The sequence below is a fragment of the Ipomoea nil genome, unplaced genomic scaffold, assembly GCF_001879475.1.
Source record: "Ipomoea nil cultivar Tokyo-kokei standard unplaced genomic scaffold, Asagao_1.1 scaffold1421, whole genome shotgun sequence".
Lineage (NCBI taxonomy): Eukaryota > Viridiplantae > Streptophyta > Magnoliopsida > Solanales > Convolvulaceae > Ipomoea > Ipomoea nil.
This window is the reverse complement of record NW_017617849.1, coordinates 3,487,148-3,502,187: the sequence shown is the minus strand read 5'-3', so window position 1 is coordinate 3,502,187 and position 15,040 is coordinate 3,487,148. Positions and strand designations below refer to the sequence as shown.

Sequence of the window (15,040 nt, the reverse complement as noted above, 5' to 3'; positions counted from 1 at the left end):
TTCCACTAACAAGGTGACGATATATAAATAGACTTTAAAAGTAGAAAGATTAAACCAACAAATTTTTTAAGTGTAAGTTGGGTATGGAAAGTGGAAACCCTCTTTTTTCCGTTGTACATAGCCACAACAGGACACCACATCAAACAAAAGAACCCCAGTATAATATTGTAGACTTAATAAAATACTCCGTAATCCTGTTAAGGGAAATAAAAAAAGCATATAATCTTTTTTAAAATAAAATTATTCTTTACTTTCTCATAGGTCGCTTTCAGTCATAAATAGTCATAGCTGAAAATGGGATTTGGATTGACACACACACTCACTACCTTCCACTCCCACACCTTTCGAGCGGGAAATTAAAAAAAAAAAAAAAAAAAAAACACATCACCCAACACGCATAAAGCAACCGTTCCCCCACTTCTCTCTCTCTCTTACTTCCTCTCACTAAAGTCTCACCCTCCTTCATTCTTCTTCTTCTTCCACCTCCGAAATCCCTAACCTTCAATCTCGCTTTCTCTCTCTACATTCATGGTTGACTGCGTGCGGTATGTAACTGCTAGCTGTAAATTTTGAGTCGTGTTGATGGCTTCTTAGCTAGTTTTGTTGAGTATTTGTGTGGAAGCAATTGCTTTCTCTCTCTAGCCAGCTAGCTACAGCGACAGGAATAAGACAGGTACTAGACTCCTCGCTTTTCTATCGCTTTATCTCACTACAACTCCATTATGTGCTGCCTAATTGACATATATAGATATATGTGTATATGGATGATTGTGGATAGAGTTTGTTTCGTTTAGGGGGAGTGATGGCCGTGGCTATGGAGGGTTTTGCGATCAGGTGAGTTTGTATACTTTATTTGAGTTTTGTTCTTTTGTTTGTTTGCTTTGATCTGTGTGTGTATAATTGTGGTTTGGTGACTGTTTAGAGAGTATGTTTCGCGGATGAGGAGTGTGGACGTGGTGAAATGCTGGCCGTTAGATGAGGAGACGAGGGAGGAGGAGGACATGAGAGCTAGGCTTCCTCCGATTGCAGTTAAGAAATTCCGGTGGTGGTTTGATGAGCTCAAATCGGTCCGTTCCTGTAGAGGAAATGAGCACAGCAAGCTTGTGGAAGAAGTCGAAGAAGATATAGATGCGGAAATTGAGGTGGCAAGGGCTGGGAAAGGGAAGGCCAAGGCTCCGAAGAAAAGGTCTATTGTTGAGATCTTCGCAGTGGCGCCGCAAGTGGAGAGAGTTGAAAGTGATGATTATATGGACGGAAACAATAGCGATGATGATGATAGTGTGCAAGAAGTCGATGAAGTTTCTAATCTAAAGCTTGCAGTTCTTCGCGAATCCTTGCTTAATTCTAAAAGCAAGGCGAACAGTGCGAAGACAAAGACGAAAAAGAAGAAGAAGGTGACTCTTATGAAGCTGAATATGGGGAAGAACATGATCACCAATAAGGATAAGAAGGAGACGGCCAAGAAGAAGAAGAAAGTAAATAATTGCGTGGATCTACATCTACTAATTGGAGTTAAGGTACGAGACTTCTTTCAATGAACTTATTTATATTGTCGAGCTTGATTTTAATGAACTTGTTACGATGAATTGTCGATTGGAACATTAAAGTACTAGCTAATTTCTTGATGAATTGTGAAGTTGGTTTGATATTTTCTGCATAAAATAATAGTGGTGTCTACAGTTATGTGGATTCTGAGTTGTTGGATACATGATTTGTGGTTCAGTAACTTTGGACTATCACAGTAGTGTTGTTTCCTTTAAGCACTTTGTGCTCAAATTTACTGCTGAAAAAGCTGGCTAAAGGCTGCTTGCCTTTAAAGAGGGAAGCTATTGCTTGTTCTATTTTATGTACTTTTTTTTTGGGGAGCTATGGGAATAGGTTCAGTAAGATGAGAAATAAAAATAAGCAAAATGAGAGAACTCATCTTCATGAGGATTTGAGCAGGTGGTTGATGAAGGAAGAGATGTGGTTCTAAGGATGTACAGTACATATGGTTGGAAACAAGCAGTGAGGGAGAGGGCTTTTATGAGGTTGGAAATTAATTGTCATTGGTATAGCTGTGTATTCAATAAGTTGTGGTGTGTTACTTCCACAGATTTTAGAGGATGTTATCTTGGAGAGAGGTCCTTTTCATGACAGTTAGGGGAACTTAATATGTTGATCAGGTTGCCATACTTTACAATAGAGACAGAAATGTAATATTGTTTAATTTGTTAAGATTGCTGGATAGGTTGTCAGAGAAATCTTTGGAGTAATTAGTTTGGGGAGTTGTATAGCTAGTTAATTGAACTTCTTAGTGTTTCAATTTGAATCATTTTGATGGCATAGCTTGTTTTCTGATATTTATTTCATCCTTAAACAATTACAGTAACAACTTGGAGACATGCATGGCGTACTATGGGTTCATGGAGTTTCGCAATCAATTCTATTTCTTAATTACTCGTATATGCGCTTTAATTTTAATGAAATCACTATGAAGATGAAAGATATTAATATAACAATTAGGTGAAGTACCATCCTTTGGGTTCATGGAGTTTTACATGCATTCTATATCTTACTGGCTATATATAACAATTAATTCTTCACTGGCTTCGATGATTGAGAATATAACTTAAAGTGTTCCAACAACTATGTGAATGACATTTTATGTTGGACTCCAATATGACATAGTTCCTTACAACATTTTCCATTTGGATGATTGAGTGCAAACGGTTGTAAAGTCATATACTGATATACAACTTTGAGCAAGAGACTAATCAAGAAGGGTGATTAGTAGCTAATACCTTGAATTATTATGAAATCCTATTCTACCTCATCAAGAATGGATTGTTGTAAGTGAACTGCCTGACCCATCCTAGTTTCTATTTGGGCTGTTCTTTATAAGTTTTAATCAGGTGATCAAGTAAACTGCTCTACCATGTAGGCATGTAGTTATGTCAAATAAAACATTTCTGCTACAGAAGGCTATCTATATTATATTGAAGGTTCTAGTTAATGGACTCCATCTCATGCCCATGAGGTGGCAAACATATCAATATCCAAACACACTACCATTTGTTTCATAGGCGCAGCATATGATCTTAACTAATAGACCAAGTATTGTTCATATATTTAGTATAATACAAGAAGGTAAAATCTTTTGGAATCCCTCAGCATCATTGGTTGGTAAAATTTGTAAATGGGAAATTGGAATGATCTAAATGTAATTGTGGTTGATTTATTTTCAGTAGAAACAATAGTTCTAAGTCTTCTTGCCCCTTCTAGTTTTGTTAGTGATAGAACTGTTTGATGTTGAAACAAAGCTTTGTTGTGAACCCTTAATCTGATTACGATATTAGCAATCCCACATGTATAATGCTTTTCTCTATCTAAAGCTTCTGTAGGTTGTTAGGGTTATCTAAAACATTTCCATATTTGATTATCTTTCAGGAGAAACTTAAGAAGCATGGAGAACAACCTCCACCTAATCCTTTTCCAAGATCAAGATCTTCAATGCCTAAGGAGCTCCAAAAGGATATCTCAGAAGATATTCCAACCCACAAGAAGAAACCTAGAATGAAACGTCCACCTGCACAAAAGCAGACAAAGACAATGACTACTTCCAAGTTGACTGCACACCATCCAAAGGCAGTGATACCAGTCCGTGGCATCCTCAAGAATAATACCAAACTATCTCCAGAGGACAGTCCACCAAACTACTTTTTGAGGAATCCTAACCAGGCAAATTTGAGTGGGAATGCTCAGGCAAATAAGCATGTCACCTTCTCAGGCAAGGATGACACGGGATCAATGAGAAAAAATTCTGCTCCCATTAGGTGTTCAGACTTTCACAACTTTTTCAATTTAAATGCTGAAGTTGCTTCTCCTTCCATAAAAGTTCCCTTCACTGAAGGAGTTAAAGCTTTATCAGTTATGGAGGTGGGAGGAGTTAACGGAATGGCTCCAAACGATGCAGGAAATGAGATAACTGTTCAACCGGTAGAAAAAAAACAGTTGTCTGTCATGTCTGATGTTGCTGGCACATCTAGTTTCCAAGGATGTAAAACTTATAGTAAAAATTGCTCATTTGACAGATGTGTGGTTGTAGGTCAAGATGCAGAAAGCAGTGACAGTTTGCATTCATTTGAAAGAGGCTATGGGGTACAGCCAAATGATCCACTCTACACTTGCAATCCTGGGTTTCTCTCTATGTCTCAAGAGGCATATAGGAACAGAAAAAATAACCAAGCTATTCCACAATTAACAAATTCTTCCAGTGCCACGAAGAGATTGATTGGTCATCTAATGGATCCAGTCCCCAGAATTACAGCAGTCTGCTCCATGGATTGTGTCCAAGCATTTCACCGACCTTCACTGTCTTATTTGACTAGTTTCAATGAAAATTTGAGCAGGATGCCTATGGGTCTCTCACATACCACTAATGAGAACTTCAGTGGCCATGCAATGCATTATCTGCCATTCTCTCCTTCCCCATCTCAGGAATTGATGCATACAATCTGTTCAACTCCTGATTGGAAGCAAAGAGTGACTGTGTGTGGAGACAAGAACACTTGTGAAGAGTATGTTAGGTTGCCCCTAAATTCTCATGGGGAATTGATCAAGTCTAGTGGAAATGGGAGCAATGTGAGTTCCTCCACAAGCTTAGCTATGAAGAACACAGATCTCAGAAGTTGGAATGAGAGAGTATCCCAGAAGAGAGACCAGTTAAATTATGCAAATGTCAAGGATTCTATGAGAAGTAGTCCTAATTGTCCTCTCCCTTCTAGGTTGGGTATTTATGAATATCAAGATGCTGGAAGAGCAAGCATCAATTTGGGTCACCTGAAGGAAAACAATCTTATGATTTCAGTGGAGTCAGATAAGGATGCCTTTGACCTCAAAATGAAGAAAGATAATCATCTTCTGAAACAGTTTGAAAGTGCAAAGATTCAGCAACATGGAAATTCCAACTATTTCCCACAGCATGTCCCTCAGTCAACAATGCGTCTGATGGGTAAAGAGTTTAAAGTGGATAGGAGAGACTTGCAAGGACTTGAGGATGCAAAATTTTGGACTGATAAGCAGATCATTGCTGAGCATTTTCCTGCTAATGGTGGTGCCCTTGACAATTCGAATATCAAAAGTCGCAATCAAGGAGAATTTGATGTACATGCAGTGTTAGGAAAACTGAAAGGACCTGCTTCATGTTCTTTAGAAGTTGTCAATCAGGTAGTGCCTGAGCATAGGGTTCATCTTGCTCACTTTAACCACCAAATTGATGTAATGCACCAGAGTAGGATATGCTCTCTCAGACAGAGCTATTATCCTGAATTGTGTACTAGTGATCCTTCATCAGCTTCATCTGCAGCATATAACCGTCAATTTGTCTTCAAGGAGCCCTTTATATATGGACATGAATCTCCCAGAGTTAGCTCTCACATTCCTGTCATAACATTCAACAATTGCAATTCCAGTCAAATTTTGACTCCAATCTCTGCTGGACCGGAAAACATGGAGAAGCTGTCTCATGCTACCAAATCAGCATTCAACTTTCCTTTCTTGCATCCAGATTGCAGAGGGCATCCCAAACCAACCAGGTCAGAGAGCTATTCTAATTGCATGGTCCCCAGGTTGCCAGATGCTCCAAAAAGGGGTGTACTATTGGGGTTTCATCAATTATATAATAATTCAGATGGAAGTTCTCTTCCCTCCTCGATGTTAAGGACTACTTGCCAAACTGAATCTTCAGTATATCTTGCCCGTGAAGATTTCTCTTCAATCAACAGTTCCTCTCATCCAACTCAGCTGAATGCGTTGTCTACTACTGCTTTGGCTAAATGTTCTCCAAACCAAATCCAGCTTGGGTTGACACTAAATGCTGCCACAAAGAATAAACATGGGCACAAGATAAAGTTCAAAGAGATGATCAAATCAAGAATCTCTTATACAAGCCTTGGTCTGGGCAGAAAACGCAAGAAAAGGTCTGCAGCTGCATCAGATGATTCTGTCATTCCAAAGAAAATCCCTAACTTGGGATCTCAAAGGGATTGTAGTAGTACGGTGACAGCACATGATAATTTTGAAGGTGGTCTGCCGGATAGCATGCAAGCATTTGAATTGGAGTCAGCTAGTGAAGAAGTCAACAATGTTGAGTGGGAAAAGAGAGAGAGCCTTAAAGATACCACAGATTCTCATGGGTTGATGTCCTCTAAAGTTGATAGTGCAATGAGATCAGGACCCATTAAACTAACTCCTGGAACCAAGCACATACTAAAGCCCTCTCAAAATTTAGATCAGCCAAACTGTAAACCATCGATTTCAACTCTCTCTTTTGCTGCAACAGCTAGTGCTAACAGGAGTTCAGAATCTGAGAAACCAATAACAATTTACGAGTTTTAGATGTAAGTTTGGAAATTTACAGTTTAGAATTTTATATGTATGTGTGTGTGTATATATTTATATATTTATATTCTAGATCCTGTTGACACTTAACTTTATATGCAGCAGGAATGGTCCACTTTGGTTTTCCTAAAGTCGGGAGTTTTTGTTCTTCGGACATGGACTCAAAAGGGGTGGGAAGTTGTCTGATAAGGTGTGTTTTGTTTCACTTTTGCGTGTTTGAATGAATGAAACTATGATGCTGTAGCTGGCATCTGTATTGTGGGTGATCAAACACTGTTCTTAAATTATGAATTTTTTGTTTTTTCCTGTAAACCTGATAAGTGCTTTATTAGTGAATGACTTGTTTGAATTAGTTCCCATGCTTTACAATTTTAATTTAGTGTATTATCTGTGACGCATGTTATTTCCCACTAGGACTAGTATACTATAGCAAGAGATTTCCTTAAAATGTTGTCTGGAATAGAATATGAATACTATTCTACTATATTATTTGGTTCATAAGGAGAATAAAAATGAGATTATATGAGGAATTATATTCTTGTATTTAGTTGGATTATAGAATAGAAAATAAATAAATATCATTTAAATAAACAAAATAAAATACATACAAATATATACAAACTCACCTACCATAAAATAACAAAATACAAAACATAATAAAAATTATTGTATTATTTCAAAAACAATTCTAATATCATAACAAAAACAACCAAAAAAAAAAAAAAACAAAAAAAAACAAAAAACAAAAACAAAAAGTTCATTATTATTGTACTCCACTCCTCTCAAGAGTATGTTAATAATAAATAACACTAAATATATTAATTGTACCAACAAACTTCTTTATCTGCTGTAGCCATATTATAGTTCTAGACCATATTATATATACAAGTAGTAAACAAAATATTAAAAAGAAATCGAAGAACAAAACAGTACACTACACGAAATTGGATTTCTCATGCTAGTAAAACTAATTATACTACACGAATTGGATTTCTCATGCTAGTAAAACTAGTACTGTATAATTCATAATATTAAGTAAAGAAATTCAAATATTAAAATTTTAATCTTAAAATACTTAAATCTTCATCAGTTCTCAACAAATATTAAAATTTTAATCTTAAAATACTTAAATCTTCATCAGTTCTCAATAACAACCGAAAGGTCAAATATAATATTCAAATAATTTTCAAGAAAATAGGAATATAAATTGCTAAATCTACAATTACAAAATGTGCATCCAATATCCAATTAAATACAGTACAAAACTACAAACTATCTACCCCATAATAATAATAGTAATAATAATAATAAAAATAATAATTTAAAATTAAAAAAAAAGCCCTTAAATTGTTTTAATTCAAATAAATTAATTAAGAATAAAAAATAAATTTTTTTATGGAAAAATCGTGGTCGACTTCTCCATTCAACATGACAAAGAAGCCCATGTTCAACGACCTTCTTCTTCATGATATGGACAGATGAAATGACCGCCTTCGTTGTTGTGGAGAAGCCAACAAGTATTTAAAAAAATGTTATATAGGTTATCACCTTGAGTTTATTGGTCAATTAATTTAATTGTATCAATTTAACAAGTTATCAACTATATTGAATTGAATTGAAGAATTAAATTATCTAATTATATTTCAAAAAAAAATTATCTAATTCCAATTAATTAGAAACCTAATTTAAGGCATATTTAATCCTTTTCCAATGTATTTTTTTAATCTTTAACTATTTTCTATTGCTGGATGTCTGTGAACTTTGCGCACTTTGACCCGATGTTACCAAAAGTCTTGACATCATACAATTATTAACTCAAGTTTATGCAATAATTAGAGACACGTGGGGGCATGGGGCACCTCCAATCCTCCACTTTGGTTTAATAACAACATCAAACCTTAATTATTCCGAAGCTCTCAACTTGTTACAACTTTTTGCATCTCATTAGGCACTTTGGTTCCACTAACTTTTTTTTAATTAAATATATAATCGTATGGAGTAATTAATTATTTATGCATTAATTAATTCTTCAAATTCAATTATATACAATACCTTTTTGACTTTCATACCCTAAAACCTTAACACTCTAGCATATATTATTATTTAAAACATACTGTAATAAAATTATGTCTTTACTATTAAATATAACTTTTGACGCATTAATAAATGTGAATATAGAAATACTTAATTCATTATATTTACCGTGTATGATTATATTTTTCATTCTTCTAAGGTTTATACTAACCCGAATATAGCGGAGTAGGGTTAGTTGAGATTAAAAATTGTGCATGCAATGGAAATATATATATAATTCATTGGGCGTGCCGGACCAAAGGGAAAAGAAGAAAGTAAAGAAAAACTTAAATGTCGTTTTCAGTAACACACAATTCAAAACGTCGATGGCTGGCACATTAAGTGATGGAAGATTAATGTAGATACTGCATGCATGCATGGATACTCATACATGAGCATTGATTATGAGATCCACATCATTCATGCATGCATGATATGAAATGGTATGGCTTATGACATTGTGGAATGATGAGATTTGGCGTATTCGGAACCCTGTTGCCATTCACGTGATGCCACTTCTCATTCGAAGACAAACTCATCATAAACTGGACTTCCTTTAATGGAAAGCTACATACAACTATACAAGTATAGTACCATGTTTAAAAAAATGGTAGAGGTAAAATATTTTTAATCTTTTTGATCAAGGATTTTATCCTCGTCTTTTTTTCCAACTCAATTTTTTTCATCCTTAATTTTAGGAGAGTTAAACTAAAAGAATAACAATAAAGTCATTTGTAAATAATTAAGAGACAAAATGTAATAATAATAATAATAATAATAATAATAATAATAATAATAATAATAATAATAATAATAATAATAATAATAATAATAATAATATAGTTGAATGATAAAAAGTATTGTTTCTCTATAATTTATTTGAGAGTCTTCCATTAATGAGAGTCTTCCTAAAAAAATTGTATATGCTATGATTAATTTGAGACCTATTGCGTTGTGTGTAATGTAATTTATAAAATTCTGATAAAAATAGTGGCCAACCGTATGAAACTATTCTATTATTGGAAAGTATTATTTATGAGATCATTCAATTCCTAGAAGGTTGACCACATACAACTTCTTAATTGCTTCCAAGGTAGATATATAGGATACTATATTTGAGGAGGAAACAATTAGGTAAGGTGGGATTAAGGTAACTGCTCTCAAGCTAGACATAGTTAAGGCTTATGACCGAATGAGAGTGGTCCTTCAATTCTTGAGGAGTATGATGCAGTGGTTGGGTTTTGAGAAGAAGTGAACTGATATAGTCATGTTGTGTGTTTTCTACTTAGCAACATACTCTACAGGCCGGGAACACTTGCAGGGTACGGTGGATGCGGGCCTGCCCGCAGATGGAGTTGGGGTCAGCAACGTATGGCTTCATCCTCCTTACCGACGATGGTGCGTTCAAGGTACTAGGCTCATTGTCACTCCTAATTTCGTACCCCACTTACCTTCCTATGAGCGTTCGTTGTTGTGCTCTAAAGCTAACAGAAGGCACAATATGAGGTTGTACTTTTTTTCTTCTTCTTCTTTTTTTTTTTTTTTTTTTTTTTAAGTGTCTAACATAAGCCTCAAAAGCCTCTTATTCTTTTGTTGCCTTAGGCTCAACAAGCACTAATGGAGTGTTTGGTAGAGTGTAATTGCAATATTTTTCTTTGATAACAGAAATTGTAGTGTTTAGTTGGAGTTCTTTTATTTTCTGGAATTACAATTTATATTTTCTTCATATGAATTGCAATTTAATGAAAAAAAAATAGAGAAAACAACTTTTTTTTTTTATTATTCTTGATTATTATTATTATTACATAATAACATTTTAGTCTTTATACAATTTCTTCCATTCTCATTCCCAATAATTCAATTCCTCCTACCAAAAAATACATTTTAAATTTCTACTTTATTCCACCTTATTCTTTTTAATTTCCACCGAATACACTTTCTTTCTCCTTTAATTTCCTCATCCAACAAAACTAGGGGCGGAGCCACCTTGTGATTGCAGGGGACCTCCCCCCCCCACCCTTCTATCCCATCCAAAAGCAAAATTTATTTTTATTAATATTACAATGTTTGTTTTGCCCCCCTCTGCCTCATCCAAAAGCTTCCATAGTTCCAAAGTAGCTTAAAAAAATAATAAAAATCCCATGCACTCCCCATCCAAAAGTTTACTCTCCGTCTCTCCCCATTGAAAAGCTTTTAGAGTAAGTTTTCAAAAAAATAAATAAATAAATAAATTAACTGCTACTCTTGCTAGTGCGACTGTGCGAGAACTCCGATGACTTCAAATGATTTGTTACCAGGTTCGTCTCTCTGACTCTCTCTCTCTCTCATTTCTCTTTTCTTAATCGTTTTTGAAACTGTGATCCGTGATTTACGGCTGAGCTCTAATGTATGCAACTGCACATTAATTACTTTATTTCTTATTTGAAGTATTATTTAATCCTAGGAAGAAGAAATCAAGTGGAATACAATTACTGCTTTTTAAAGAAAAAAAAAAAAAAAAAAAAACCAAACCAGTACAGCTCGCTCTCGTCGAGTTCATCGCGCCACTGTTTCATATGCTCGGCTGCCTCTACTCTTTTCTCGTAATTCTTTTCCTCTTCATCCAGTTTTTTTTTTTCTCATAAATTTTGAGATTGTTCCATCACTGTCTTCCTTAATTTATATCCGTATCCCTTTTTGGGCGCCATTGAAAAAAACAGGTATACCTTAAAGGTAAAATTATTATCACATGTCATGATTTTATTGAAAGAAGTAGAAAAATAAAGTGAGAATACATGTATTATTATTATTATTATTATTATTATTATTATTATTATTATTATTATTATTATTATTATTATTATTATTATTATTATTATTATTATTATTTACCCAAAAAAACTCTACTCAAAAAATAAAAAATGGTATTTAAAAAAAAATGGTAGTGGGCTGACAGCTACGACCATAGATCTCCCGATCTCCCGCCGGGTTCGCGCCTTGCAATCCAAACTTGCTCCGTTTACCCAAATTCTACGTGACATATGCCTTAGCTCTCCATCTCGCTTCTAGTACAGATTCTTGAACCGCTGAGAAACAAACCCTAATCCAGATTACTTGAACACTCTTCGTACTAGTAAGTGGTAATCCTTCATTTTCCTTGTGCACGCATGCATTTATAATTGTTCTGTAACTGAATATGTACGTATTTTATTCACTGAACGCAACATAATTTTAGGGTTATATGTGCCCCGCGATCAAGTTCACGCTCCAAAATTTCAGATATATTCTTTTTAAAGTCTGGTTTCTTCACCTGATTATTTATTACTTGCGTTGGTTTCGATTATCGGATCGGGTTTCCAATTTGTGGAGACCCGAGTTTCTGGGGACATAATTTGATACCGGGTCGGGCAGACGATTTCATGTCTGTTATCTCGACCTAAAATCTGTAATTTGAGGGTTCCTGGCTTCATTTTTGCTTATTTATAGTTGAGTCCAAATGCATTTAGACGGGTAGCTTAAAACGGATTCTGTTTTTTTTTTTTTTTTTTTTTTTTTTTTTTCATTTTATGTTGTAATCTCAATTCTCAAATGATTATGGCTTGAATATAGTATTCTACCAACATAATCTGGTCTTGGTCTATAAAAAAATGACCTAGTTGCTTTTCAGATGGTAGGATATATATATTTAGAAATTGACACTACATTTATGAAATTTAAGCACTATTGCATTGACTTCCATTTGTTGATTCTAGGTAGTGGTTTAATTATTTTGGTTTTGGAGAATAATGTCATTTCCTAAGAAATTTGGTGGTTGTGGAAAATATAGTTTGCTTGTGTAATTGAGTTAGATAAAGTAGAAAATGATATGTGTGTGTGTGTGACTGATGCATGTTTGCAGTAGTGCTATTAAATTAATGTATTCTAGTTGGTGGGTGCAATAGCAGCTATAATTCAATGGTTTTGCTACTCTCTCTGTTTATGCATGCATTTAATTCTTGTCTGTTTCTTTTACTTATTCCAAATATTGTTTCTCACATAATTAATGATTACTAATCATCCCGCTGGAAAATGAAAATAGTAAAATAACGTGGTTTTTCTAATGTTCTCCTCAACAGAGATCTCAGATAGTTTCTCACAGTATGAGGAAAGTAATGGAGATAGCAGATGAGCCAGTCATCGTCAAGTCTAGTAGACTGAAATCTGATGTGTGGAATGATTTTGATAGAGTGAAAAAGGATGATACTTTTATAGCTATCTGTAGGCACTGTGAAAGGAAACTTAGTGGGTCTAGTACCAGTGGTACTTCACATTTGAGGAATCATTTACTTAGATGTAGGAGTAGAACAAACTATGATACAAGTCAGTTGCTCACAAGGGGCAAGAATAAGGATAAAATGTTTGCTGCGGTAAATTGTACTTTTGACCAAGAGCAGAGAAAGGCCGAAGCTTTCAGCATTGTGAAGCTTGAACATGGACCCATGAAAGATGGAATCAACAGTAGAAGTTTGAACTTTGATAACAGGCAGAGTCGGCTTGATCTTGCTCGCATGATATATTACATGGGTACCCTATGACTATGGTTGAGCATGTTGGATTTAGAATGTTTGTTAGAAATCTTCAACCTTTGTTTGACATTGCTACATTTGATGGAGTTGAGGCTGACTGTAGGGAAATTTATTTAAAGGAAAGACAAAAGGTATATGAGGAGTTGGATAAATTGCCTGGTAAGATTGGCCTTAGTGCTGATACATGGACTGCTAATGGAGATGCTGAATACTTATGCTTGACGGCTCATTACATTGACGATTCTTGGCAAGTGAAGAAGAAGATTCTGAACTTTTTACTGGTTGATCCTTCTCAGACAGATGGCGACATGCTTTCAGAAGTTATAATGACGAGTTTAAGAAATTGGGATATTGACCGAAAGTTGTTTTCTGTGACATTTGATAATCATTCTATGTATGAGAAAATTGTCTGGAAAATTAGAGAGCAACTATGCCAGCACAGATTTCTTCTTTGCAATGGGCAACTATTTGATATACCATGTGCAGCAAATCTTATTAAAATGATGGTTCAAGATACTTTAGAGAAATCATGTGAGATTCTCCATAAGGTTCGGGAAAGTATTCGGTATGTTCAATGTTCTCAATCGACACAAGAAAAGTTCAATGAGATGGTTCAACTTGTTGGAATTAATAGCCAGAAATGCTTATGTCTTGATAATACACATCAGTGGAATTCGACATGCGTCATGCTTGATGCTGCTTTAGAGTACAAAGATGTATTCCTCATTTTTCAAGAACATGACCCTCACACTGGAACATCACTCTCTGGTGTAGACTGGGACAGGGTAAGTGCCTTAACTACCTTCATAAAGCAATTTCACGAAGCTTCCAGCATTTTTAGAGGAAACAAGTGTAATACTGCAAATATTTATTTCCCTGAGATCTGCAATATTCATTTACAGTTGATTGAGTGGTGTAAAAACTCGGATGATTTTATTCATTCATTGGCATTAAAAATGAAAAGCAGATTTGATGAATATTGGAAGAAATGCAGCTTGGCTCTGGCCATTGCAGCCATCTTAGATCCACGATTCAAGCTGAAATTGGTTGAATATTACTATCCACAGATATATGGTGATAAATCTCAAAAATGCATTGATACTGTTTCAGATTGTATGAAAGCACTATATACTGGCCATGCCATTTATTCACCATTAGCTTCTCATGGTTCATGTGATGGCTCTCTTGTTGGTACTGATTCTAGAGATCGGCTGAAAGGCTTTGACCGTTTCCTTCATGAAACATCAGAGAGTCAATCAGACTTGGACAAATACTTGGAAGAACCTCTTTTCCCCCGGACTGTGGACTTTAACATATTGAATTGGTGGAAGGTTCATGCACCAAGATATCCCATTCTATCTATGATGGCTTGCATTCTATCTATGATGGCTTGCAACATTCTAGGAATTCCTATGTCAAAGGTTGGACCAGAGCTAATGTACAGCACAGGGAATAGAGCTGTTGACAGTTATAGGAGTCCTCTGAGATCAGATACTCTACAAGCATTGATGTGTGCCCAGGATTGGATGCACAATGATTTTGAAGGTTAACAACTTACATAATGTTTCTATTTTTTACCAATTTATATTTGATACTAGCAGATGACCATAATTGTTTGTTACCACAGATGCAAAGGCTTGGCCGGGCTCTACTATTTTTGCATTAAGCTAGGATGAAAAACAGTAGCAAGACTTTGGTGCACTTTTCTGGTCTAGCATCATCATTCTTTTGTGAAGTGTGTACATATTTTTCTGTGAAGGTCTCTGCCTCCCTCAAATTTAGTAGGAAAGTATATATTTTGTATAAATACTTTTTGGCCTAAAGCATGAACATGAGGATTGAGGAATGCTTGGTATGGTTTTGCCTAGTCTTGCTTCTACATCCATCTTTATTTGTGTGGTTGTGCATTATCTTGGTGGATAATGAATGATTGAGTTTGGCAGAATTATGAGAAGTTTAAAGTAAGGGCAAAAGATGCTGAATATTGTAAATGGACCCCACAAAACAGCACTCGGGCATTTTACAATCAGGTATGTGTCTAT

At 35.2% G+C, this 15,040-nt stretch overlaps 2 protein-coding genes and 1 long non-coding RNA gene across 10 annotated transcripts; all 3 read left to right on the top strand.

Moving 5' to 3' along the window:
• Window positions 1–409: 409 nt before the first annotated feature.
• LOC109188287 lies at window positions 410–6,733 on the top strand. 6 transcript variants are annotated; one of them, XM_019338903.1, is made up of 5 exons: window positions 410–673; window positions 779–834; window positions 923–1,517; window positions 3,430–6,380; window positions 6,481–6,733. In XM_019338903.1, the coding sequence occupies exons 2-4, from the start codon at window positions 803–805 to the stop codon at window positions 6,376–6,378; spliced, it is 3,576 nt and encodes a 1,191-aa protein (XP_019194448.1). In that variant the 5' UTR covers window positions 410–673; window positions 779–802; the 3' UTR covers window positions 6,379–6,380; window positions 6,481–6,733. The 6 variants fall into 6 exon arrangements, with proteins under 6 accessions (XP_019194448.1, XP_019194450.1, XP_019194449.1 ...); XM_019338905.1 differs by having other exon boundaries at window positions 775–834; window positions 6,487–6,733; XM_019338904.1 differs by having other exon boundaries at window positions 775–834; window positions 6,484–6,733.
• A 3,962-nt stretch (window positions 6,734–10,695) lies between these two features.
• Window positions 10,696–10,934, top strand: LOC109187624. Its single transcript, XR_002055290.1, has 2 exons — window positions 10,696–10,751; window positions 10,882–10,934. It is a non-coding gene; the product is annotated as an uncharacterized LOC109187624 (long non-coding RNA).
• A 454-nt stretch (window positions 10,935–11,388) lies between these two features.
• On the top strand, window positions 11,389–14,879 carry LOC109187228 (zinc finger BED domain-containing protein DAYSLEEPER-like). Of its 3 annotated transcripts, XM_019337376.1 has the most exons (4): window positions 11,389–11,566; window positions 12,549–13,783; window positions 13,901–14,543; window positions 14,626–14,879. In XM_019337376.1, the coding sequence occupies exons 2-4, from the start codon at window positions 13,004–13,006 to the stop codon at window positions 14,667–14,669; spliced, it is 1,467 nt and encodes a 488-aa protein (XP_019192921.1). In that variant the 5' UTR covers window positions 11,389–11,566; window positions 12,549–13,003; the 3' UTR covers window positions 14,670–14,879. The 3 variants fall into 3 exon arrangements, with proteins under 3 accessions (XP_019192921.1, XP_019192918.1, XP_019192920.1); XM_019337373.1 differs by having other exon boundaries at window positions 12,549–14,543; XM_019337375.1 differs by having other exon boundaries at window positions 11,389–11,573; window positions 12,549–14,543.
• The last annotated feature ends 161 nt before the right edge of the window (window positions 14,880–15,040 follow it).